Genomic DNA, 25,502 nt, shown 5'->3' on the forward strand with positions numbered 1-25,502 from the left:
ACAGACTTAATCGTCTGACAGAACGTGTCATCTTGTTTTCTAACACATCCTGTAATATTTCAATTCACACCAACACCTAAAAAAGGGGCAGCCTTCCAGAGTTTCCAAATGTAAGAAGTCCACCTTGGAGGAGCACACGTGCGGGGCATGCTGGGGACCTGCGGGATGCAGAGGGCTGGGTCCCCATGGCAACGTCACAGCCCCCCATTTCTGCAAGCATTTGTGCTGTAGAAGCAGAATTCCAGATGTGACACGCATTTGGAGACTCCGGCCTTCAGAGACGATATTTGAAGTGGGCACGATCCCGTGGCACCACTCCCTGTGTGGTCCCAGGGCTTTTTCTTAGTAGTTGTGTTCCGAGCAGAACGCTTCCTCTCAGCTTAGGCATAACAATCATGTGGATAGCTTTAAGTTTTCCTCTATTGTCTAATCACTGTTTTGCCCTGTAGGAAGAGACTTCCTGGGCCTTCTGGAGGGAGGCCTTTGTTGCTTTCACAGTGAGAGTGAGCCAGTAGCTGATTTGGGAGGGTATTTGGGTGGTTGGTTGTTTTGCTGCTTCTTTGTACCAGTGTTTACAGAAAACCAGTTAATCTCTGTCTGTGTATGTTCTTTAAACTACAGTGAGGCTGTTACCTTAAAGATGCTGGTTCTCCAACATGCGGTTCTCATTTGAGTGGAGGGGTGGTGTGAACAGAGGGAAAGGTCTGGCCCTCCATTCAGATGCATGTTTTATAGCTTGCCTTGAACGTTTTCAGAACTGGAAAAATGGAACAATCCTGTCTATTTGTGAGTATCAGAGCCACGGGAGAACACAATTATTAAAGGAGATACTTGGGCTTTTGCTTTGTGAAAACCAAGGTGGCTGTGAGGTGTGTGTGTGTGTGTGTGTGTGTGTGTGTGTGTGTGTGTGTGTGTTGCTGGAGATTAAACCCAGGGGCATTCTGCCTCTGAGTTACATGGAACAGAGCCTCACTAAATTGCTGAGGTTGGCCTCAAACCTGAATCCTCTAGTCTCAACCTCCCAAGTGCTGGAATTACAGGGGTGCACACCAAGCCTGGAGAGGTTGTAAGCTTTGTTTTGCTTTGCTTTTAAAAACTGGAAGAGAGTCAGCTTGTGTGTGTTTGTGTGCAAATGTGTATGTTGGGCTTTAACTGCACAGGTATGTTCCTGTACAAACAATCCTAAAGTTAGGACATAGTAAGGACACTCTTATTTATTATTTATTTATTTGGTGGTACTGGGGATGGAACCCTTCTACCTCCGGGCTACACTCCCAGACCTATTTTATATTTTTATTTGGAAACAGGGTCTCTTAAGCCAGCAAGGCTGGCTTCGAACCTGCACAATCCTCCTGTCTTCACCTCCCAAGAGCGGGGATTACAAGCGCGCGCCACCACGCCTGGCTGACATTTTTATTTTTTATTTATTCATTTATTTATTTATTTAATTTTTTGTGATACTGGGGATGGAACTCAGAGGCCTTCTGCCACCAAGCCCTATTTTTTAATTTTTTATTTGGAAACAGAGCCTAAGTTGTATCGGGCCTCAATAATTAGTTGAAGCTGTCCATGAACCTGCGGTCCTCCTGTCTCAGTCTCCCAAGTACTGGTATTACAAGCATGGGATACCATGCCCAGCTAGGCAGGACACTTTAAAACACATTAAGCTCCAGATCAGGCATCATCATTTAGAGAAATTGTTATCTGAGAATCATCTCGTATAAATGTCTCTGCACATTTTTATCTTGGGTGGATGGATTGAGAGAGGGGGTGGGCTGAGGAAAAAAAGCCTGGGTGAAAGCTGGAGGCTTCGATTTGATAAGGAGGACACATGGTAACTTGGCATGGGTAGCTCCATGTTAGAGCTCAGAAACAATTGTCCCCCTTCGGCTCCCCTTTGGGGAGCATGAAATTAGGAACATGTGTGTGCTGATTAGCAACATGTCAGAGATGAATCATGATTACGGCTTTGGTCTGGTGCACAGACCACTCTTTGGACTAGTGATTTCCTACCTCCCCAAGCAAATCTCTTTAATTAGCGTAAGATCCCCGGGGGCCTTTGGGGGCCGACGGGGTGATTGCGGGTGGAAACCCTGTGGCACTCCCCCAGAGCTCATGCTCCAGCTAGCCGCCCAGGACCCTCCTCCCCCGCCTGACTGCTGGCATCCTGTTTCTGAGGTGGGTTGCATCTAGAGGGAGGGCCAGAGAGAACAGCTCCCAGGAATGCGGAGGGAATAGATCTTGAATAGATCCAGGCGCGGGCTGGCTTTGTGATTTATTTTCCTTGTGTTTTGGATTCGCCAGCATTCTCCTCGGCTTACATCACCTGGGGCTTCTTTGCCTTTGCTGACTCTTTTTTTTTTTCTTGCTTATTTATTTATTTATTTATTTTTTGTAGTTAAAGGTTTGAACTGAAGTGAGTGGGATCTATTTTTGTTTATGAAACCATCTCAGCCAGCACAGAGTCACATGACCGTGTATTCGGCCTCCTCTTGCCCATCCCAGCTCCACTGGTCAGAGGCAGAGGTGCTGTCCTGCTGCCCATTTTAAGTCCCACAGTGGAAACCTGAGACGGAGGAAGTGTTATGGACAACAAAGAGTACGAGTTGGCTTCAGTTTTAAGCGTAACTATATGTACCTTGTGTGTCTGGATCATGGGGTGGGATACTGGGGATTAAACCCAGGGGCATTCTGCCTCTGAGCCACACCCCAGCCCTATTTTAGTTTCTATTTTGAAACAGTCTCACTAAGTTGTGAAGGGTCTTGCTAAGGGGCTGGGGCTGGCTGTGAACCCGCTGTCCTCCGGTTGGTCCTGGGATCACAGGTGTGCACCATCACACCTGGCTGTGGGTGGATGCCGTTCCTCTAGACCTCACCACTTGGTCTGCCTTCCATTGGGAAAGGGAGCGCCAGGTGTACAGCGTAGACCTTTTCAGAGTACATTTTTCCAGTGTGGCAGTTAAACTGGGATGGAGCTGGGTTGGAAATGTTGCCCTGGGAAGCTGGTGTCTTCAGGGGGCTCGGACTCCTCGGGAGCTGGTGTGCAGCCGCCCCTCCCCTCCATGGCTGCTCTTGGCCTCTCTGTGGGACACTCTGCCCCAGTCCAAGCCTGCCATAGCTTCTCACCATATGGCTGAAGCATGGTATGGGTTTTTACCTTTTGAATTTTAATCCTTTAGAGCACTTAAGAGCTATCCTCCCCCCACCCTTCCTGAGTGAAAGATGTTTTCTCCATTATGTTCCCATTGGCTGCCTCTGTCTCTGCTTACCATACAGCACCGACCAAAGGAATTTCCTAGCGAGTTCCAGCTTCTTAGTTCCCTTTGGAACAAATTAAAAGGTACCGTTAGCAGAGCAAATGGGGGCGGTTAATTAACTAAGAATGTGGCACCCTGAGGCCACGGCACTGGCATTTATAGGTTTCAAGTAACAGGCAACAAACAAGTATTTCTAATTGTCAGCTCATTAAATATCAAAACCGGTGTGGTAGCTAACAGCTGGGGATTGTTTCCTGAAGAACAGAGCTGTTGGCGCTTTGTAACTGGCCTTATCTATTTTCTCTTGGTGTGGGCCCTGATTCCAAGCCCATAAACCACCGAGGAATACCAAAAGGGATACCAAGCACACCGGTCCTTGTGTGTCTTACCTGGCTTAATCATGCGCCCCCCTCCCCCCATACTGGGGATTGAACCCAGGGCCATTCTACCTCTGAGCTATACCCTAGCCCTATTTTATATTCTTTATTTTGAAACAAGATCTCATTAAGTTGTGCAGGGCCTCACTAAGTAGCTGAGGCTGGTCATGGACCTGTAGTCCTCCCTCCTGTCTCAGTCTCCTAAGTCGGATTACACGCGTGTGCCACCATGCCCAGCTATGCATTCACTTACTTAGGCAGAAAACAATTACTTATCAGAGGCTGACCATGCACCAGGACCAAGATGGTGAGGCAGGGGTCTTAGGGGTCTGCTCTTCAGTCCACTGTGTCTTCAACCTCTCCTCCCCACTCCAACCTGCCCATTTTCAAAGGTGTAGTTACTGTACCACCCAGTCCCCCTCACCACCGACAGCCAGACACATTGCTTAGCCTGGTGGTCAGTTCTGCCGCCTTGCAGACTTGCTGCCACCTTCCCTGACCTGTCTGTCACAAGCTGGAGACAGATGCCACTTATTACCTGCCCTGCAGCTCAGCTCTAACCTGTTGACAAGGCAAGAACCTTGTTGGGAAGGATGGCATAAACGTTTTTGAGTCATTACGAGTCAGATGCTATGCTGAGCACTTGATGTCTATCATCTCGTGTAGTCCCCACAGACTCTGTGTAGCTCAAGGAGGTTGATAGATTTGCCCAAGGTCACCCAGTGGGTGATTTAAACATGTGTTGTTTTAACCCTCCAATCAGAATCAGTCAATCAATCCCGCACCCGTTGGGGATTGAGCCCAGGGGCATTCTACCTCTGAGCCACACCTTCTAGACCTTAAATTTTTTTTTTTTTTTTTTTTTTTTTTTTTGTGGTACTGGGGTTCCTGGAAGCCCTTCTAACCTCCGGGATACACTCCCATGGGCTACACTCCCAGACCTATTTTTTAACTTTTTTATGTGAAAACAGGGTCTCTTAAGCCAGCGAGATCCTCCTGTCTCTGCCTCCCAAGCACAGGGATTACAAGCGTGTGCCACCACGCCCGGCTAAAATTTTTTATTTTGAAACAAGGTCTCACTAAGTTGCTGAGGGCCTCATTAGTTTGCAGAGGCTGGTCTCAAACCTGCCATCCCGTCTCAGCCTACCAAGTCCTGGGGTTATGATATATACCACCACACCTGGCCCAGCCTTTCTAACAGATAAATTCCAGGTCAGCTGGTGGAAGCCTGGTTAGGACGGCAGAACCACAAGCAGCAGCTCTGACCTGTGTCTGCCTGAAGCCAGGGCACAGTGGCAAGAGCTCTGTTCTAAGTGTGGGATGGGAATGAAGACCATGTGCCATGGTATAACAGTGGGGGCCCATTCATCAATACTGCAGCTGCAAGATAAGTGTATATAAACTTTCAGTTGCTACTGTAAAAAATTACCATAAGCCTAATGGCTCAAAGTGACAAAGACTTTGTCATCCTTATTTTGGGTCTTGAGCTACTGAAATCAAAGTATCAGCAGGGCTGGTTCCTCTGGACACTACGCAGGAGAATCCTTACGTGCCTTTCCCATCCTCCAGAGGCGTTTGTTACACGCTTTGACTCCAGCTTCTTCCTCTCCTATCTTCAAAATCAGAAGTTTAGTATATTCCAGAAGTATAGTAGATTCCAATCTGGCCGCCTTGCCCAAATCAATCTCTCTTTCTCTCTCCTTTCCCTCTCCTCCTATTCCCCTCTTCCCTTCTCCCTCTCCTCTCCTGTTTCTACTATCAAATCTCCTTCTTTGTCACTGACCCTTCAGTGTGATTCTGTCGGACCCAACTAACTGTAGGTAACCTGGCTCATCCAGAATATTCTCCCATTTCAATATCCTTAAACTTCATCACATTTGTGCAGTCCTGTTGGCTATGCAAAATAACATGGTCATAAGTTCCAGGAATAGGACATGGGCATGTTTGGAAGACTGTCATTTCTCTTGATCGCAAAATCTAAAGGAGGCGGAAGGGTTCTGAGGACCAGCCTGGCATATTGCTTCTGAGATGGCTTCTGGAGGCTCTGCAGCAGCTGAAGCATTATTTAGCAGGAGCTGAGGTCAGCCCTGCCCAGGCCCTGTGATGCACACGCTGAACAGCTGTGCACTGCAGGACTTTGGGAGCAGAGGGCTTTAAAGTGCAGGCGAGAACTGGTACCTGGAATGGCATCTCTTGCTTTTCAGCTCATGACCAGGCTTGGGTGGTCACAGGGTCTTACAGTCTCTGATTTTCTATGGAATTAGAATCACCATTTTGAAACGGGGGTTTCTTGAGAGGAAACCTGGCGTTTCCTCGAGATGAAATGGAGTTCCCTCTTGAAGGAACTCAATGTTTCCTTACCGGGTTCTTGTCTACGGTGAGTGAAGAATGACACCCGCAGACCTCAGGAAGGGGAGTAAAAGGTTTATTGGAAGCAGCGGGGAATGGGGGGAAGGGTGGCTGAACACCCCCAAAGGGGCTGGAACTCTGGGTCCAGCAGCTGCCTTCAGGACAATACTTGAGAGTAGCCCAAGCCGAATTGCCTTCAGGTGCAGGCTGCTTTCTTCCAGAGTCCACGCGATCTGCCAGAAGGGAATAGAGAAAAGTGGCCGAACACCCCATAGGGGCGGTTGGAACTCCGGGGTCCAGTAGCTGCCTTCAGGGTCACTACCCGAGTGTCGCCCGAGCCAAGTGCCCATCAGTTGCAAACTACTTTCTCCCAGAGTCCACGTGATCTGCCAGAAAAGAGGTGCAGGTCACCCTAGGGGCCTGGTCAGCCTTGATGTCCAGCAGAGGCCTTTAGGTCACTACTTGAGAGTCACCCAAGCCACGTGCCTTCAGATGCACTCTGCCTTCTCTCAGGGCCAACACGACCTGCGAGAGAGAGAGAGAGAGAGAGAGAGAGAGAGAGAGAACAGTTCCCCAAACCAAAAGGGGAGGGGGTCCCGAGAGGGAAAGCCCCATTGCTGATCCCTAAAGGTCATTGTCCACCGCTTGCAAGACCGCTTTGGTTAGGGTGACTTTTGGGAATTCTGGGAAGCAGCTCTCAGGATTTGCATAGGGTATTTGCAAGTCCTTTGAAGGGTCTCCTTTCAGGAATGTCAAATTTGCTGGGTGGGTTTGTTGATTAGTAAACAGATGGCTTTGTGAAGCTCTGGCCTTCTTATCTCTGAGCCTTTGGAATTTCAGGTATTTGTCGCCCCTCAGGAAACTCAGGAAATTGGCTTTTCCTACGGAGGCCTTTTCCCTATCTGCCTATTTCCTTTCTATCTCCTCAATTTCACATTTATATCCAAAGAAGTGCCATGCTAGGAATCATGGGATGAATTACTCTGTTCCCCTGAAGCAAATGCAGGTGGACTCAAGTGTCAGGAACACAGTGTGATGGGGGCTAGATGGAGACCAGCAGCCCCCCAGGGGGCAGGACCTGGGTGATGGGAAGGGGTTCCTGGGGAGGTGAGTAGAAGAGCAGGGGCTTCTGGGAATGCAGGAGACCTGAAGATGTGTGCTGAATGGAGCTGCAGGACTTGAGTTTTGAGGATGGGGAAGGCAGTAGCTGGGAAGACAGGCAGGGGCCACATCAGGGATGGTCTAGAGGGCACGGAGCCAGCATGGAGCTGGGAGCAGGGGGTGAGGGTAGACACACATGTTTAGAGCTCACTTTGATGGTCAAAAGCTCCTCGAGGTCACGACCTGGGTCTGATTTGTACTGAATGCCCTGCCCTTGTAGGACTTGGGAGAAGCTGGAATGTGCAGGGAGAAGTGAATGTACGCTACATGCAAGCCTGCTGTCTAAGGTGAGCTCCCTGGGCCTCCACTAACCCACGAGCTCTACATATACCACAGGGACATTATTCAGAGAGATTAAGGTGTTTGCATGCACTTATAGCCCATACCGCTGTGTGGGGCTCCTTCCCACAATGCATTAGCCATCGCAAGTGCCCAGTAAATATCTGTTAAAAACATGCCACCACCAGGTGCAGTAATGCATACCTGTAAGCTACTCAGGAGCCTGAGGCAGGAGGGTTACAGGTTCAAGGCCAGCCTGGGAACTTAGCATGATGAAAAGGGCTAGGGTATAGCTCAGTGGCAGAGCACTTGCCTAGTGTTTGGGAGGCCCTGGGTTCAATTTCCATGAACAAACAGTAGGAAACCATGCTGTAAAAGAAATAGAGGGGAAGCTGGGCGTGGTGGCGCACACTTGCAATCCCAGTGCTTCGGAGGCTGAGACAGGAGGATCGCACAGGTTCAAAGCCAGCCTCAGCTACTTAGGCTCTCAGTAACATAGTGAGACCCTGTTTCCAAATAAAGTATAAAATAGGTCTGGGAGGATAGCCTGGACATAGAAAAGCCCCTGGGTTCCTTCCCAGTATCACACACACACACACACACACACACACACACACACACACAAAAAAAAAAAAAAAAAAAAGAAACAGAGGGGAAGCAGAACAAAAGGAAGAGCGGACTGTGTCCTACTAGAAGGCGACTGGTCACCAGAGTTGCTTTGTACCTTAAAACGCGCTATTTAATAGAATGTGATTTTTGAGATTTGACTCCTCTGTGGCTTCAAATGGTCCTCCTCAAACCCCCTCCCAGAGAAAGCCACATGCATTCTAGAAAGGAAGGAAGGCTGGCCAGACAGTGAGGAGACTCGGACTAAGAAAGTGATTTTTCCTTGTCTCCATCTTAGGGTTAGAGGATTGAGGATTACATTTTTCTTTCTCTCGCATGATGTTGCTGTTTTCCTCGTCATTCTCACGGTTTTCCTTCTGCCTTTTAAGCCTCCAGCACTTATCGTCCTTACGCTTCACTCATGTTTATTCAAGGGCCGCCTTGTGGCATTCCGTGTGTTATTTATTTCTCTATCGCTATTTTTTTTCCCAATATTGGGGCACTCGACCCTTGAGCTACATCCCCACCCCTTTTTATGTTTTGTTTTGAGACAAGTTCTCCCTAAATTGCCCAGGCTGGTCTGGAAATTGCCATCTCCCTGCCTCAGCCTCCTGAGTAGCTGGTGTGTGCCACCATGCCTGGCTGTGGCTGGCTCGTGTACCTCAGCTCTGTACACCTCCTTGCTGTAAGAGGGCCACTGTGTGCTTTGAGGTTTGTCTGCATCCAGTTTCTCTTTTCCTGCTGTTTTGCTTCAAGGAGCAGAGGTGGTGGCCCGTTTTGCTTATCACTACACCTAGCATGTCTGACAGCTTGAAGAGAGTCAGTTTATGTCCTGGGGCTTTGTAGGGAAAAGAAGGCTATGGTTTGGTGGCCTTGAGGCTGGCATTCCCAAAGGGTGGAAGGGATTGGATTATCTCCTGTCTGGTCTGTTGTCTGGTTGTCACACAGGCCCCTGCTGTCTGGCGTTTTGTTTGTTTGTTTTTGTTTTTAACGGCATTTTTCAAAGTTTCAATTTAAGGTGAGGAGTTCTGGAGTATTATATATGTGGGGAAGAAAAGGCGGGAGGAGGAAGCTGGGGAAGAAAGAGATCAGGAAGAAGGGGAGCCTCCAGATTGGGGGCTAGGGCTCCGTGTCCAGTGATGTTCTGTGGTGTTAGCGCTTGTTTCTCGCTTTAGAGGTGCGCGCGCGTGTGTGCGCGCGTGTGTGTGTGTCCCTCCCTCTCTACACAGCTGTGCTTTCTTTCCCAAGGTCTGTGTATATCTGAGCTCGGGGATACAGTTTCAGTGGGCGTGCCTGGCTTCAGGATAAGCAGCGTGAACATGCCTGTCGCATATGCGATGGGCTGTGGCCTGAGAGCCTGGGCCCCTCAGAAGTGTTCTCCACTTTGTGTCTTAGTGTAACAGTTGCCTGTTAAATATCAGGCTGCCAGCATATGGTTTTCCCCCACGTCCTCCTTGTTAAGTGGAAACTTTAGCTGTGTGGTTAGAATATTTTCCCATCGTTTAGCACTTGAGAATTAACGTGTTTTGGAGAATTCTGCCATTAATGCTGAACGGCACATTTGCAGATTATTAGAGAAACAGTTAGACCAGTCGGGAGATCTGTGGCTGCCCTTTCCCATGATGGGCGAACGGTGGGCTGGGAAAAGGCAGGGTCGGCGGGAGGATTCCCGTGCTCCCTCTGCGGCTGCTGTAATTAAAGTGGGAACTCTGGTGGAGTTGTTAGCCCTGCTATTAAGAGTGCAGATGGCTAATGGCCACATCGCCCAGAGTTAAGAGTTAGACCTTTTAAGGTCTTTTTTCTTTTATGACCCACCCTGTGTATTCCAAGCATAGGTATAGATGCAGTGAAGAATTTCCTCATTAAAAGTAACAGCCTATTCCCCTACTTATTCCTGGTTTTGGAATGAGAAGCTGGTTTCCTTAGACTTGAGGAATTGCCTATCTGTCTTGGCTTAATAGAGCTTTCAGATGAGGGTGTCTGGTAGGCGAATTTTACAACCAGTCAGTGCTCAAAGTGGATCCAACTGGAAGAACTCCAGCTGGCAGCCCTGGTCTGTCTCCCAATTTTACTATTAATAAATTATTTAGCCCCTAAAATAGAACAACCTGCTTCTATTGTCTTGAGGGAAATGAGTGCCATGATCCCTGTGGCCCGGCAGTTGGGAATCTCTTGAGCTGGAGTGTGTCTGGCAGCTGGGGTGTCATGGGGCGGGTGGAAAGAGCGGGGCGATGCTTGGGGACTGGCAGGACCCCGAGTCTCTGCAGCGCTGCCTGCGTGTAGACTCCGCGGGGCTCTGTGCTGGGAAAGCACATTGGCTTCACTCTGCTTCATATTCTCTTGTTTACCCACAGGGAGTGGGGCCAGCAAGCAGAAACAGCGGCCTGCACAACATCACCTTCAGATACGACAGTAAGTAAGGGGCTTGACCACCCTTCGGGAGCCCCTCCCTCTGTCATCCACGGGGCATATAGTTGTATTCAGTCTAGGACACTGCAGGTCCTAGGGCTGAGGAAGTCCTGAACCCGGTTAAGTTTGTCAACAGCAAAAACAACTCAGTCCCCATTAGACCACCAAAGCATTTGGGAACATGAACAGGTCGTGTCAAGTTGTGTGTGAAGACCTTCCCCAGTTCCTCCAAGACATAGCCATGCTTTTGAGAACAAGTGCAGATGCCGACAGGACTTAGTAGGGGACAAAGGAGCGAAGCTACCAGGGAAAGGTTGGGACGATGGCAAACAGGGTAGCTGTAACTGGTCCAGAGGGGGCACTGACTTCTTTTTTTGGTAGTGGGGACTGAACCCAGGGGGATTCTACCTCTGAGCTACACTCCTGGTCCTATTTCCTTTTGTATTTTTATTTTGAAACAGGGCCTCACTAAGTTGTGGAGGTCCTTGTTAGGTTGCTGAGACTTGCTATGAACCTGTGATTCTACTGTCTCGACTTCCCAAGTACTGGGATTGCAAGTGTGTACCACCACGCCTGGCTGACACTGACTCTTAATTCCAGTTCATTGTGGTCTTGAGGAATTCCCACTGAGTGTAGCCAGATGTGGTTTGCAAGGATAGTGCGACATCTTTTTTCTTCTTCTTTTTTTTTTTTTTTTTTTTTGGTGAACATGTTTAAATATTGGCATTTATTTTGAAAATGCACAAACATGAAATGGCCGGTCTCAGACTGGCCAGCGGCCTCTAGTTGGCCACCTCTGACCCAGACCTATGGATCAACCTTAGTTTCTTACCTGTCAGCTGTTTGAAGAAGACTTGACTTCACCCACGCTTCAGTGTGCTCATATAAAATAAAGATTAGTGGGCTGGGGATGTAACTCAGAGGCACAGCTTTTGCCTGGCATATGTGAGGCTCTGTTTAGTCTCAATAAAATAAAATAAGATAAAATAAGAGTTTTCTTCTCGGTAAATGCTGTCTGTTAATATTAGAAGTCTGTTCAACAGAGAGTAAATGAAAGCACCATTTCCCTCTTGTTCCTAACAAGGGTGGCTTTTTTTTTCTGGCTAAATTGTTTTCTAAGGGCAGAGTGAGGGCGCCTTTTCTGACTAAGCACATAAGAGCCCCTATATGCAACTGCTTTCATTTATAAGAAGGTGGTTATATATAATTGTGAACTTTATATCCTTATGAACCACAATTCGTGCATAAAAATGAGAGAGCTTGACTCATAATTGGTGACTCTTGACATCTGACTCATCCCTTGGAAGAGGCTGTGAATCAGTGTGTCAGAAAGGAGTTTGGTTCACACAGAGGCCTCTGGAATAATCAGCGCGAAAGCAGAGGATTTGAGGTCATGGATACAATCTAGAAATTTTAAGATATAAATATGTGTGTCAAATTCATGCCCACAGTTACTGGCGTGGGTAATTCGAAGCTAACCCATGAGGACTTTGACTTGGAAGTCAGGCATTTTGTGTTAGTGGTGTGTGCTGCTCTGGTTAAATGTTGTGATGGTAACAAAAGATGTGCAAGTCCAAACTAAGATTTACTTAGTTCAGCTAATTAAAGACATGTGCAACAGATCTTTCTTTGAGTTAGAAAGTTAATTTCTGATATATGCTCTTGGTCCTAGCGGATCTTGTATTACATTCAAAAGTTCAAAATTTTCCGGTCAGCTGCAAACAAGCATTTGCCTCTTTAATTTAATACGGGTTTTGTGAAAAAGGATCTGTACCTGTAAAACTTGAAAGTATCTTATTGTTTTCTTCACTGTACCAAATTTTTGGCCCACATGCATATATGCCTCTTTGTCATTATTTTTTTTTCTTAATTCTTCAGCATTTAATTAGAATTTAATTCACAGCTCACATTGCGTTCTGAGATGTTTGGGGCTTGGTTGCATTTTGGCAAAATGTTATAAATGGCCATAAAGTTTTTTTGTAACCAGAATCCAAAACTTTAGACTTACTAATAATTAGATGCAGGCCATGTTTAAGAAAAACCAAGCAAACCAAAACCAAACAAAAAACAAAACTCAGTGTTTTCTATTAAAAAAGGTACTTTTCTCTTCCATAAGGAAGTTTCTGCTAGCGCTCAGCAGATTGGTTACGAGTTTATGTTTGAAAGAGCCAAGAACCAGTTACCAAGTTTTCACCAAAACTACTACTTTACATAATCTTATTTTTCTAATTTTTTGGGTCAGTGTTACAAAGAATAAAGATATCTATTAAGTCATAACAGGATTTCACCAGTCTCGTTGCCTCTCCTTTATTTCTGCATTCCATGCTTCTTTAGGCTCTGAGATGGTATGCTTGAGTAGGTTGTAATAAGTTTTCTTAATTCTTGGGCTTTCAGCTTGCATAATTGAATTTACAGAAACCCATAGTGTTAATTTCAGCACTAGGAACAAACAAAGAGAAAACCACTATTGGCTCTCGTTTGTGCATCTTTTCAGAGCTGAAGTTCCTGATAGACCTCAGCAAATGAAAATACTGGGAGTGTGATAGGATCTTTTTTTCCTTCTCTATTGGGAAGCTGGTCTCAGTCAAGATGTTTGCAGATTGAACTCCTCAGAGTCAGAGTTTACACCAGTAACCATAGATGGTAGAGTGCCCAGAGCCACGGGGAGTCCTTGGTGGCTGCTTCTCTTGGTCCTGCTCCTGGGCTGGTCTTAAAGTCACCTAGCTGATCTCTCCTGGCTACAGTTTTATCATTTGTATAATGTAGGTATTAAACCAGATGCTCAGAGGTTGAATGCCCCTGGGTTCAATCCCCAGTACCAAAAAAATAAAAACAAAAACCAGGTGATATTTTTTTAGGCTGATGGAGTTTTGAGAAGGAAGTTCACCTAATATAGTTAGAGAAGGAAGGGTTTCCAATGTGTGAGGTGCAGTTCAGTGTATGGGTGTTATACTTCAGTGAAATTTGAGTACTGTCATCTCAGTACTTGGGAGGCTGAAACAGGACTTGAAGCCAGCCTCAGCAATTTAACAAGATCCCCAGCAACACGAGAGCCTGTTTCCAAGTTAAAAAAGCTGAGGGTATGTATAGCTTAGAAGTAGAATGCCCCTGAATTCAATCCTCAGAACAACAACAAAAAAAACAAAACATAAAATTTTGAAAAAGGAAAAGTATTATGTGCATGCTAAAAGGCTTGTGAGGGTATCCATTAGATGAACAAGCAATTCAGCTGGGCACAGTGGTGCAGGCCTGCAATCCCGGTACCTCAGAAGCTGCGACAGGCGGATGACAGGCTTGAGGCCAATCTTGGCAACTTAGACCATGTTTAGATAGATAGATGGATGGATGGATGGATGGATGGATGGATGGATGGATGGATGGATGGATGATAGATAATAGGGCTGGGAATGTAGCTCAGAGGTAGAATGGTCCTAGATTCAATCCCTAGTGTCTGTCTGTCTGTCTGTCTGTCTCTCTCTCTCTCTCTCTCTCTTTCTCTCTCTCTCTCTCTCTTTCTCAAACACACACACACACACACACACACACACACACACACACAACACACACACACTAGCAGTTACCTCCTAGTGGTAAGAATATGGATGACTTGTTCATTCTTCATATTATATTCCTTCATGGCTTTCATGTGTCTCCAGTGAACATTTTTAGTTAAAAATGGGAATGTATAATGCAGTTTACAGAGGGAAAAGGGCAGAGCCTCACTGAGTTTCTTAGAAAATGCTTCAGAATATTTCACTCCAAAGAGAAGCCCCCTGGCTTCAGCAGAGTAACAGGCAGGTTTAGACTTTTGATGAAGCAAAGACCTTTGCAGCAGATACTAAAAATAAGTATCCAAAAGTTGGGTGTGGTGGTCGTGCCTGTAATCCCAGAACTTGGGAGGCTAAGGCAAGAACATTGCAGATTCGAAGCCAGCCTCAGCAACCGAGCAAGACCTTGTTTAAAAAGGAAAAATAAGCCAGGCGTGGAGGCACACGCTTGTAATCCCTGCGCTTGGGAGGCGGAGACGGGAGGATTGCGCAGGTTCAAGGCCAGCCTCGCTGACTTAAGAGACCCTGTTTCCAAATTTAAAAATATAAAATAGGTCTGGGAGTGTAGTCCAGAGGTAGAAGGGTTTCCAGGAACCCCAGTACCACCAAAATAAGCAAATAAATAAATAAATAACAAATAAAAATAAGAAGGGCTGGGAGTATAGTTCAGAGGTAGGTAGAATGCCCCTGGGCTCAAGTCTTACTATAGAAACATAAAAGGTATTCAAGAAGAGTTGGATTGCCGAGAAAGAAAGAGACGGGGCAGCATGAATATGAAGTTTTTCTCTTCTGTTATGGCCAGGGGTTCTCCTGGCAAGAGTGGCCAGAATAGCCCACAGCCACTCTCTGAAGTCCCACCCCAATTTTGCCTGGGAGCTTCTGGCAGCTTTTTCGGAAACTTGCAGACTTCCAAGGTGTGTTTAGCAGTACCCGGCGGCAGCTGCTCGCAGGTTGTGGCAGCCTTGGCAGGCGGCAGTGAGCAGTGTCCTCACACTGAGGTCGGCGATGGAGGTGGGCTTCACCTCAGGGACAGTGTGGGCCTTTTGGACTTAGAGGGGTGTGTGCATTTGATGAAATGTAGCATTTAGAACAAGTTTTGCTTGTGAAGATGCTGGTCACACACTGTGACTTAGCGATGAGTGGTACCTCGGGTGGTTTTGAGGTGTGTGGCATTCTGGCTGTGAATCACTCCCCTAGGGATTCATGGCCGAATGTTAGCTCCTTCCTGCCACTCACTCGGCTTCTAGGTTTTTTTCCTAAAAGCAAACAAGTCCCCAAATTATTTAGCATGCTTTCTTCCCAGTCACATTTTTTTTTTTTTTTTTTTTTTTGCGGGTCTGGGGATGGAACCCAGGGGCATTTGACCTCCAAGCTACACCCCCTACCCTAGTTTTTTTTTTTTTATTCTTTATTTTGAAACTGGGTCTCACTGAGTTGCAGAGGGCCTCACTGAGTAGCTGAGGCTGTCCGCGAACCGCGATCCTCCAGGTCTCAGCCTCCCGAATGCTGGGATTACAAGCGTGTGCCACCACGCCCGGCTCCCAGTCACATTTTAATGCTGAAAATTGGTTGGACCTGATATAAATAATTACTGATTTAGGTAAGATGTTATTATAGTTAGTGCCACATACCACTCTGACCCTCCTAGCACTTCCCAGGAATTTAACTCAGGGCATGTAGCGTTAGTGATGTTATAAATATATCCCTCTACAACATCTTCTAGTTTCCCAAACGAGAGTCAGCCTTGTCATATTTGGGCTTAAAAAATGGATTTGGCCACCTTCTGACATGATCTGTGTAATTCGCTGAGATGAACTTGAAAATAAAAATTTAAAGGTAACTGTTCTCACCTTCCCACTGTCTAGACTGTACCACCTACTTGAATCCTGTGGGGAAGCACGTCATTGCTGATGCCCAGAACATCACGATCAGCCAGTACGCGTGTCACGACCAAGTGGCAGTCACCATTCTTTGGTCCCCAGGTGCCCTTGGTAAGTGTTCAAACACCAAGTCCATAGGGTGAGCTGGGGTGTGGGGCCCTGGGGCAAGGTCCCACATGTGATGTTGCCTACACTTGCTGGCTACACACAGCTCTTCATTTTCTTCCTTGACTTTTTTTTTTTTTTGAGGGGGGGGGGTCTGGGGATGGAACCCAGGGGCATTCGACCTCTGAGCTACAACTCCTGCCCTATTTTTTATTCTTTACTTTGAGGCAGGGTCTCACAAAGTTGCGGAGGACCTCACTAAGTGGCTGAGGCTGTCCGTGAACCTCCATCCTCCAGTCTCAGCCTCCCGAATGCTGGGATTACAAGCGTGCGCCACCACGCCCGGTTCCTTGACTGTTACCGACAGCCATGTGAGTTGAGGAACGGCCCCGTGTGAGTGGTAACTGGCGCCCAGGCCTCAGCCTCTCCGTGGCTCAGCACCAGCTGGAGGGTGGCAGTGCCAGGAGAGCCCGAGGCCCATACAAAGGCATAATGGCTTTGGCATCTAGCACTAGTGGTCTCTGTGGCCACAGGCATGTGGGTCTGCCTTGGCACATTTTGTGACTTTTCAGGAAAAGTCTAGTTTTTCTGAGAAACTATGAGATCATTTATCTCCATAGGCTAGGTTTGAACACAGAATCAAGAGGAATTTAAACCTCAAGGACTCCAGCTTCCCTATCACGTGGAGATGAGAACTGCCTGGAGGTTAGAGGACACAGGGTCAATGCCCAGAGGGAGCTCTCAGGGAAGACCAGTAGCTATTGCCATCAGGACCTAGGCGCAGGCCTCCCCTCTGCGACTGCCACTGGCACCAGACATTCTCTAAAACCTGGCCAGGGAGAAGTAAAATAAAGTGTGGCTTTTTTTTGGGGGGGTGGTACTGGGGTTCCTGGAAACCCTTCTAACTCCGGGCTACACTCCTAGACACCTATTTTTTATATTTTTATTTTGGAAATGGGTCTCTTAAGCCAGCAAGGCTGGCTTTGAACCTGCGTGATCCTCCTGTCTCCACCTCCCAAGCATGGGGATTACAAGCGTGTGCCACCATGCCCGGCTAAGTGTGGCTTTCTTACTCTGAGTGAATCATTTTCAGAAGTATTGGGCTGTAGGAGGGGTGAGTGCAGGGAGAGGAAGTTGGGGCAGACCGTGGGCCTTACCCACCTGTCCACTTAAGTGATTATGAGTTTGAACCCCATGGGTTTTCCAAAAACATTGATTCTGTGTGTGTGTTGTGGGGGGAGAGATATGCGGTGCTTGGAATTGAATCCAGGGGCATTCTACCTCTAAGCTACATCCCCAGCCCTATTTTACTTTTACCTTGAAAGAGGGTCTCACTAGGTTGATGAGAGTCTCACTACTCGCTGAGGCTGTCATCGAACCTGGGATCCTCCTGTTTCAGACTCCCAAGTACTAGGATTATAGCCATGTGCCACCATACCCAGCTTTGCCTTAACATTTAAAGATCAAAGCATTCTCTGTGGATAAAAGGGAAGGGGTCTATCCATGTTCCCAATTGCAGGCTCCCTCATTAGAATGGAAGTAAGAGATGTGAGCTGGTGGTCGGAAACTAATATAGGAACAGACGAGAAAGGGCAGAAGGCCATGGTTTTTTTGAACACTGATATATGGGTGAGGTGAATAGACAGGTTCTATCTAAGACGCTTCTTGGGAAGCCGGAGAGAGAACATGTGGGTAAGAGCACTGGCTGAGAGTCTGACAGTCCCTCAGTTCAAATTCTCCCTCTGCCATTTCATTCACATGTGATCCTTGCAAGGCAGTCAGGTCTTTAAACCTCAGTTTCCCTTACTTGTAAAGAGGGATAACAGTACCTTCTTCCTGTTTTTGTTAGGAGGAGTTAATGAATTTAAATGATATGAAAGAGAGCAGTAAGTTTCTCTGAGAGAAATTACTCTATTCACCTATCATTATATAACTACAAGGTGTTATTAGTATTATGATAAATGTGTTTCTATGATAGAGGAATTGTGTTTGCAGCCTCTGCCCCTAGCCCCAGATTTGCCATAAAGATTTTCAGGCCGTGCGCGCGCGCGCGCGCGCGTGTGTGTGTGTGTGTGTGACTGAAGATTGAACCCAGGGTGCTCTACTGTTGAGCTACACCCAGCCCTTTTTATTTTTTATTTTGAGACAAGATCTTACTAAATTGCTAAGGCTGGTCTTGAATTTGCAATACTCTTGTCTCAGCCTCTCAAATCCTGGTATTATAGGCAAGGGCCATTCAGCCCAGCTTATTGTGAGATGCATGGCCTTTAATCACATCAGTCTCCTGGCTTTTGTTAAGCAATAGTTTTGAGAAACATTACATAAATTAAATTTTTGTATAAATACTAAAGATTTGGTTAAAAATTTTTTTCCCCTTAATCACGAAAGGCAAGTTCTTAGCCAGGCATGGTGGCACACGCTTATAATCCCAGTACTTGGGAGGGTGAGAGAGGAGGATTGCAGATGTGCAGCAAGTCTCAGCTACTTAGTGAGGCACTCTACTTAGTGAGCCCCACTTCAAAAGAAAGAATAAAATATAAAGCGGGGTGTGGTGGCGCACACTTGTAATGTCAGCGCCTGGGAGGCTGAGACAGGAGGATCGCACAGGTTCAAAGCCAGCCTCAGATACTGAGTGAGGCACTCAGCAACTTAGTGAGACCTTGTTTCCAAATAAAGTATAAAAAAAATAGGTATGGGAGTATAGCCCAGAGGTAGAAAAGTCCCTGGGTTCCACCCCCAGTAACACACACACACACACACACACACACAGAGAGAATAAAATATAGGGCTGGAGATGTAGAATACCCCTCAGTTTAATCCTCAGTACTGCAGAAACAAAACAAACAAAAAGCAAGTTCTTGTGAGATCCACTAACAAGTCTTTGGTCCAGAGACCTTGTATCTTGTCATCACGGCTAAATCTGGCTGTGGGACAGCTGACTGCCACCCCACAGGATGCTTTGTGATTAAAACACAAACCACCAGAGTCCTGTGCCCTGAGCACTGTGAACCCCTGAAATGTGAGGCTATAATTGTGGTGTCTCTGGTCTACCCACCATGAAAAATGTGCTCTTCATCAAATAATTACAGGACTGGAGAACCTGTTCGAAAGAGAAAGATTTCCCTGCCCTTTGCCATCAATAATTTTCCCACCTGGTTAATTGCATCCTGTGTAATTACTTTTGCCCTGGGAGGGGAAGGGTGGAAAAATGTCTCCTTGTCTAGTGTTCCAAAAGAATGTGAAATCGATATCTGGCCAATTGAGGCCGGCTTTGGGGACCTCCAGCTGCAGTTGGACCACTCCAGTCTCCATGGGATACGGAGCCCCAGCGCTGGCTCTTGCGGCCCTCAGAGCTTAATCCTTTTGAAAGCATCTAGTGGGACGTGCAGTGGGGGAAGCTCAGGTGTCGGGAGGCTGGGCCGGCGCCTTTCAGCAGCACCGTGGGCGACTCTGGGCCTCAGAGGGCTGTGTGAAGAGCGCACACTGGGCAGCCCTTGGGTGTCTGCTTTACAGGCCTGATTAGAGCAAGGGCTGCTTTGTAAAGCACATCGGCATTCTCCTAAGCTCTTTAATCTCAAATCCAGGAACCCCTGGCGTGCAGACGCACACTTTGTCGGGATTCTGTATGTTGCTTAGTGAAACAAGCCAAAAAATAGAGAGCTAAAACTTAAAGTGGAAACGTGGCTTAGGGCATTCCCTAGTCATTATTGGGAATTATCAACCAAATGCACCTTGTTTAATGATTTAGAAGTTATATATTCTGCTGCAAGCTTATTATTAGTATTACTAATATTATTATTTGGTACTGGGGATTGAGCCCAGGTGCATTCTACCTCTGAGCTATATCACCTGCCCTTTTTTTTATTTTGAAACAGTCTTGCTAAATTGCTGAGGTTGGTCTTGACCCTTCCGTCTTCCTGTATCAGCCTTCCAAGTGTTGGGATTACAGGTGTGTACCACTGAGCGCAGCTAGGCTTTCATGATCAGCGGTGACTTGGGTGATCCCTCATGTGACAGAGGCAATGGATATTTGTGAAATGGCAGGGTGGAATAGAAATTAATCATATTAGTAGTGGTGGGACAGAGATTACCCGGGCTGTGTTAGAGGAATGCAGGGTACCCAGTTTGTCCCTGGTGGACTCAGATTCCTGGGCAGAGTAAGAAGTGCCTTAGGCCCAGTGTGGAGGTGGAGAGGATGGGAGTTTGGAGGAAGGCAGGTGCTCAGGAGCGATTCGGCCAGCTTCTCATGCATGCATCCTGCTTTGCTTAGGCATCGAATTCCTGAAAGGATTTCGGGTAGTACTGGAAGAGCTGAAGTCAGAGGGAAGACAGTGCCAACAACTGATTCTAAAGGACCCAAAGCAGCTCAACAGTAGCTTCAAAAGAACTGTAAGTCACACTTGTGGAATGTGCTCCTGGAGACACGCCATTGTTCTGGGGTTTGAATGGTCTATTCAGAGTCTGAAATTGGAGAAGCGGGAGGGCTGGGGTCCACCCCACCCACCAGCAAGGTGGGCAAGGATCGGGAGGGAACACGCAGCCTGCTCCACCTCGCAGGGAAGCTCCTCAGCACCTCTCCACGGTAAACCACCTCTCAGGTGACACCCGGCAGCCATCCAGAGGATGTCTGTGCTCTGAAGGGGTGTGTGGGCTCCTTCTCCTCTCCCCCAACGCTGAGGCTCAGCAGAAAGGGGCCACAGCATCCTTGCCAAACATTGTCTATTTTCAGAGTCAGAGATGCAGACCAAGACTTGTTCCAGGAAACAGAACGCCTTTCTGCTTCCCTGGGATGTGTCCCCAGCTCTGAATTGCCTCTGACAGTCGAGCGGGTCTCACGCGCGGGTGGAAGGAAGGATGGGTAATTTCTCCACGGTGCCACATGTGGGGTTTCTTCTGTTCCCTTTTAGGGAATGGAATCTCAACCTTTCCTGAATATGAAATTTGAGACGGATTACTTTGTAAAGATCATCCCTTTTCCGTCCATTAAGAATGAAAGCAATTACCACCCTTTCTTCTTCAGGACTCGGGGTGAGTATGGTTTTCCTGTCTCATTCCCCTGAGACATTTCTCCCACTTTTAATGACTTCCCTACAGAGCTGTGTTTCAGACTACTCCAGATCCTGGTGTTAAACAAGCAGCGTGAGGAGAAAAGCTCCCCAAAATGTGCTTTCAAAAACTAAGGTTAGGTGCTGAGCATGGTGGCACATGCTTGTAATCCCAGTACTTGGGAGGCTGAGACGGGAGGAGCCCAGGTTTGAAGCCAGCCTTAGCAACTTCACAAGGCTCTCAGCAACTTAGCGAGACGCTGTTTCAAATAAAAAAATAAATCAGGGAGTATAGTCTAAAAGTAGAATGCCCTGGGTTCTGTCCCAAGTACCATTAAAAAAAAAAAAAAAAAGCCGAGTGTGGTGGCACATGCTTATAATCCCAGTACTTGGGAGGCTGAGGCAGAATCACAGGTTCTTGGCCAGTCTCAGCAACTTAGTGAGACCCTGTTTTTAAATAAATAAAATAGGGCTAGGGGTGTAACCCCAAGGTAAAAGGCCCCTGAGTTCTGTCCCCCCCCACACACAAAAGATTAGGCACAGGCTCTGTCCCCTTTACCAAAGACACCTGCTCCTGGTTTGTTCTACAAGAGGCCTGATGTTTGCTGATGTTTGGCTGTTTTGGAGGATATTTTACCTACCACACACATACACACACGTGCCAAAGTGATTTTTAAAAACTCAGAAATAAAAATTATAAGTTGCTTTTGGGGTGAAGGATAAGACCGTGAAATAATTCCATCTCATACCTGTCATCAGAGGGTGGTCAGGTTTGGGTTAAGAAAATTAAATTTTATCCCTGAAGGCAACTCTTTGGAAAGTTTTATTAACCTATTAGTGTGCCAGGCCCTGTTCTGAATGCTTTCCATCTGTTACTACTATTTATCTCTGTAACAACCATACAAGGAATCCATTCCCCCTTACTAAATGTTTAATCTCCTTCTCTCTCTCTCTCTCTCTCTCTCTCTCTCTCTCTCTCTCTCTCTCTCTCTCTCTCACACACACACACACACACACACACACACACACACTAAAGGACTTGCCTGGAGCTGGGATCTGAACCCCCAAAACTCAGCTCTTGAGTCCATACCCTCAACTAGGAGCCATGACGGGTTCCCGGTTACTCACCTATTCCTATATGGGGTGTCTCTCTAATTATCTCTAACTTGGTGGCTAGTCACCCTAAATTCTACAGTGGCGGCTTCTTCTTCTTCTTCTTCTTCTTCTTCTTCTTCTTCTTCTTCTTCTTCTTCTTCTTCTTCTTCTTTTTCCTTTTTTCTTCTTTCTTCTTTCTTCTTTTTTTTTTTTTTTTTTTGGCAGTCAGTCCTGAGAATTGAACCCAGGTGGATTCTACCTCCAAGCTATACTCCCTGCCCTATTTTATTCTTTATTTTGAAACAGGGTCTCACTAAATTGGGGAGGGCATAAGTAGCTGAGGCTGGCCTCGAACCTGCGATCCGTCTGTCTCAGCCTTCCAAGTACTGGGAATTACAAGCATGCACCTGCTTCTTGATCAGTCTTCCTGTCTGGTGTTCTAGATCTTGGACAGTCACCTGCCAGTCCAGTTCAGTGTCCTCTCCTTTGTGGTCTGCCATCCTCATCCTCTGTGAGATTGTGATCTCAACTCTAGTCTGCATCCATGTTTCCCTGTATAGAATTCCTACTGTGGGTTTCTTCTTTGCTGCACAATTATAACTGTGGGTTTTATTTTCTTAATTAAAATAGGACTCCATAGGGCAATGATCATGTACATATTATATCTCTTGACCTCTAAGCTATAACCCCTGACACATAGTAACCATAGAGTGGATTCAGGGAATTCATTTATAAAACCCTTACCCCAGTAAAAACTAGCACAATTTAAGATGCAGTTCTCCATTGGAATTAACGTGTCTGTCTGGGGGTTAGGCAGAAGCAGGGTATATATTACTGGAATTCAGACATTTATCACCACTTTGGTACATTGTAGCTTTGAGGCTGCCTTCGATTTTCTGGGCATTATGTGGGTGCCTTCAGAAGGCTCTCCTTGGGTTACAGCATGGTATGTTGGGCTAGGTGTTTGGCCTCATTTAAATGTGTTGTTATCATTGAGAGGAAAAATAAAGTAGGCATTCAACAAATATTTTCTAATCTAAATTATGCATTTCATTCATTAAAAAACAAACAGAACTTTGTAATCCCAGTACTTGGTAAGCTGAGATAGGACAATTGCAAGTTCAAGGCCAGCCTGAGCTGTTTATTGAGGCCTTCTGCAACTTAGTGAGACCTGTTTCAAAATAAAGAAAAAAAAAAATATGTTGGGCATGGTGGCTCACGCTTGTAATCCCAGCATTCGGGAGGCTGAGACTGGAGGGTTGTGGTTCGCAGACAGCCTCAGCTACTAAGTGAGGCCCATTGCAACTCAGTGAGATCTGGTTTCAAAATGAATAAAAAATAGGGCAGGGGGTGTAGCTTGGAGGTCAAATGCCCCTGGGTTTCATCTCTCCCCCCAAAATGTCCTATGTCTACATATAAAAACAGCTTGGAGGTAGATGCTCCTGGATTCAATCCCTAATACTACAAACAAACAAACAGATTTGGGGGAGAGTATTTGGAGAGCCTTGATAAGTTATTTGTATGATTATCATCACATGTTGGTGATAATGAAAATAATCTCAGCCAGGAATGGTGGCACTCAGTTGTAATCCTAAATTCTAGGAGGCTGAGACAGGAGAATTGGAGGTTTGAGACCAGTCTCAGCAACTTGAGGCCCTCTGCAATTTAGACCCTGTTTCAAAGTGAAAAGTAATATTGGGCCAGAGATATAGCTTGGAGGTAGAATGTCCTTGGGTTCAATTCCCAGTAGCCCTCCCAGACTATTCATAGGAAATGAAAAACAAATTATGACACATCTAAGCAAAGATATGTAGCCATTAAAAATTGCAATGTAAACAATATAGTTTAATACTTATATATACCTAATGTATTTCTTATATAGAAAGAATAACAATGTTAGATTGTTTTGTTTTGTTTTTTGCAGGTCTGGGGATGAAACCCAGGGGCATTCGACCTCTGAGCTACACCCCCTGCCCAATTTTTTATTCTTTATTCTGAAACAGGGTCTCACTGAGTTGTGGAGGGCCTCACTAAGTAGCTGAGGCTGTCTGCGAACCGCGATCCTCCAGTCTCACTCTCCCAAATGCTGGGATTACAAGCCTGCGCCACCATGCCCAGCTCTGTTACATTGTTAAGTGAAAAATTGTTAAAAGATTTGTGTCGCCGGGCGTGGTGGCGCACGCTTGTAATCCCGGCGCTTGGGAGGCAGAGACAGGAGGATCACGCAGGTTCGAAGCCAGCCGCGCGTGCTGGCTTAGGAGACCCTGTTTCCAAAATGAAAATGTAAAAATAGGTCTGGGAGTGTAGCCCAGAGGTAGAAGGGCTTCCAGGAACCCCAGTACCACAAAAAAAAAAAAAAAAAAAAAAAGATTTGTGTCATTCTACTTTGAAAAATATAAATAAAATGCATGAATGATAATGATTACATTAAAATAAATAAATGTGTTATCACATTTAAATCCTGTTTCAAAGCTACTAGCTTCAGTTCCTGATTTTCAGCACTAATGCTACTACCGAGTAAATGCTTGCATATCATTTTTAGAGTCTATCAAAGGTATCTAAAGGATTTTTTTGTGTGTGTGATACTAGGGGTTGAATCCAGGGCATTCTACCTCCAGGCTACACTCCCAGCCGTATTTAATTTCCTTATTTGGAAACAGGGTCTCCCTAAATTGCTGAAAGCCTCACTAAGTTGCAGGAGCTGGCTTTGAACCTGTAATCCTCCTGTCTGAACCTCCCAAGTACTGAGATTACAAGTGTGTGCCACCACACCCGGCTCTATCAAAAGGATTCTAAGTTAGAACATGGATGAAGGTTAAAAATGCCCTCAATGGTTATCAGAGCCAAGCCAAAGCTCTGTGTTTTGGCACTTCCGCAGTGGGGCAGGGCTGCCATTTCTGTCTACGGCTGAAGCAGAGCTTCCAGGTGAGGCAGCATGCCTAGAGCTCCCTGGATCTTGGCTGCCAGCCTCGGAACTGTGCCATGTTGACTCTACACTGTTTTCAGTTATGTGGAGTACAGCGAACTGCATTAATATTTTTTTTTTGTAGTGCTGGGGATTGAACCCAGGATTATTTTACCTCCGAGCTACACCTCCAATCCGATTTTTTATTCTTTATTTTGAAACAGGGTCTCACTGAGTTGCAAAGGGCCTCACTAAGTAGCTGAGGCTGTCCTTGAACCGTGATCTTCCTGTCTCAGCCTCCCAAGTACTGGGATAACAAGCGTGCTCCACCATGCCCGGCTTTGCATTAATATTTTTATATTGTGCTATTTACATTTTCAGAAGCTAGAACTGCGTTGTAGTGAAAATCATTGTCGATGTATTTTATTCCCTTCCCAGCAGCACCATACACAATATACTTTTTTTGAACCATTGGATAAGGAAAAT

At 46.3% G+C, this 25,502-nt stretch overlaps 1 protein-coding gene across 2 annotated transcripts in view; it reads left to right on the forward strand.

Moving 5' to 3' along the window:
* Nucleotides 1–25,502, forward strand: part of IL17RD (interleukin 17 receptor D) — a gene marked incomplete at both ends in the record, with an annotated part of 74,933 nt that overhangs the window by 39,157 nt on the left and 10,274 nt on the right. For both annotated transcript variants that reach the window (XM_080715196.1, XM_080715197.1), the window contains 4 exons: nucleotides 10,384–10,441; nucleotides 15,852–15,977; nucleotides 20,242–20,360; nucleotides 20,879–20,999. In XM_080715196.1, coding sequence (XP_080571322.1) covers nucleotides 10,384–10,441; nucleotides 15,852–15,977; nucleotides 20,242–20,360; nucleotides 20,879–20,999 — 424 coding nt within the window. The remainder of the gene's footprint in view (nucleotides 1–10,383; nucleotides 10,442–15,851; nucleotides 15,978–20,241; nucleotides 20,361–20,878; nucleotides 21,000–25,502) is intronic.

This window comes from Muscardinus avellanarius, assembly GCF_963383645.1.
Source record: "Muscardinus avellanarius genome assembly, chromosome: 18".
In the NCBI taxonomy this organism is placed as follows: domain Eukaryota; kingdom Metazoa; phylum Chordata; class Mammalia; order Rodentia; family Gliridae; genus Muscardinus; species Muscardinus avellanarius.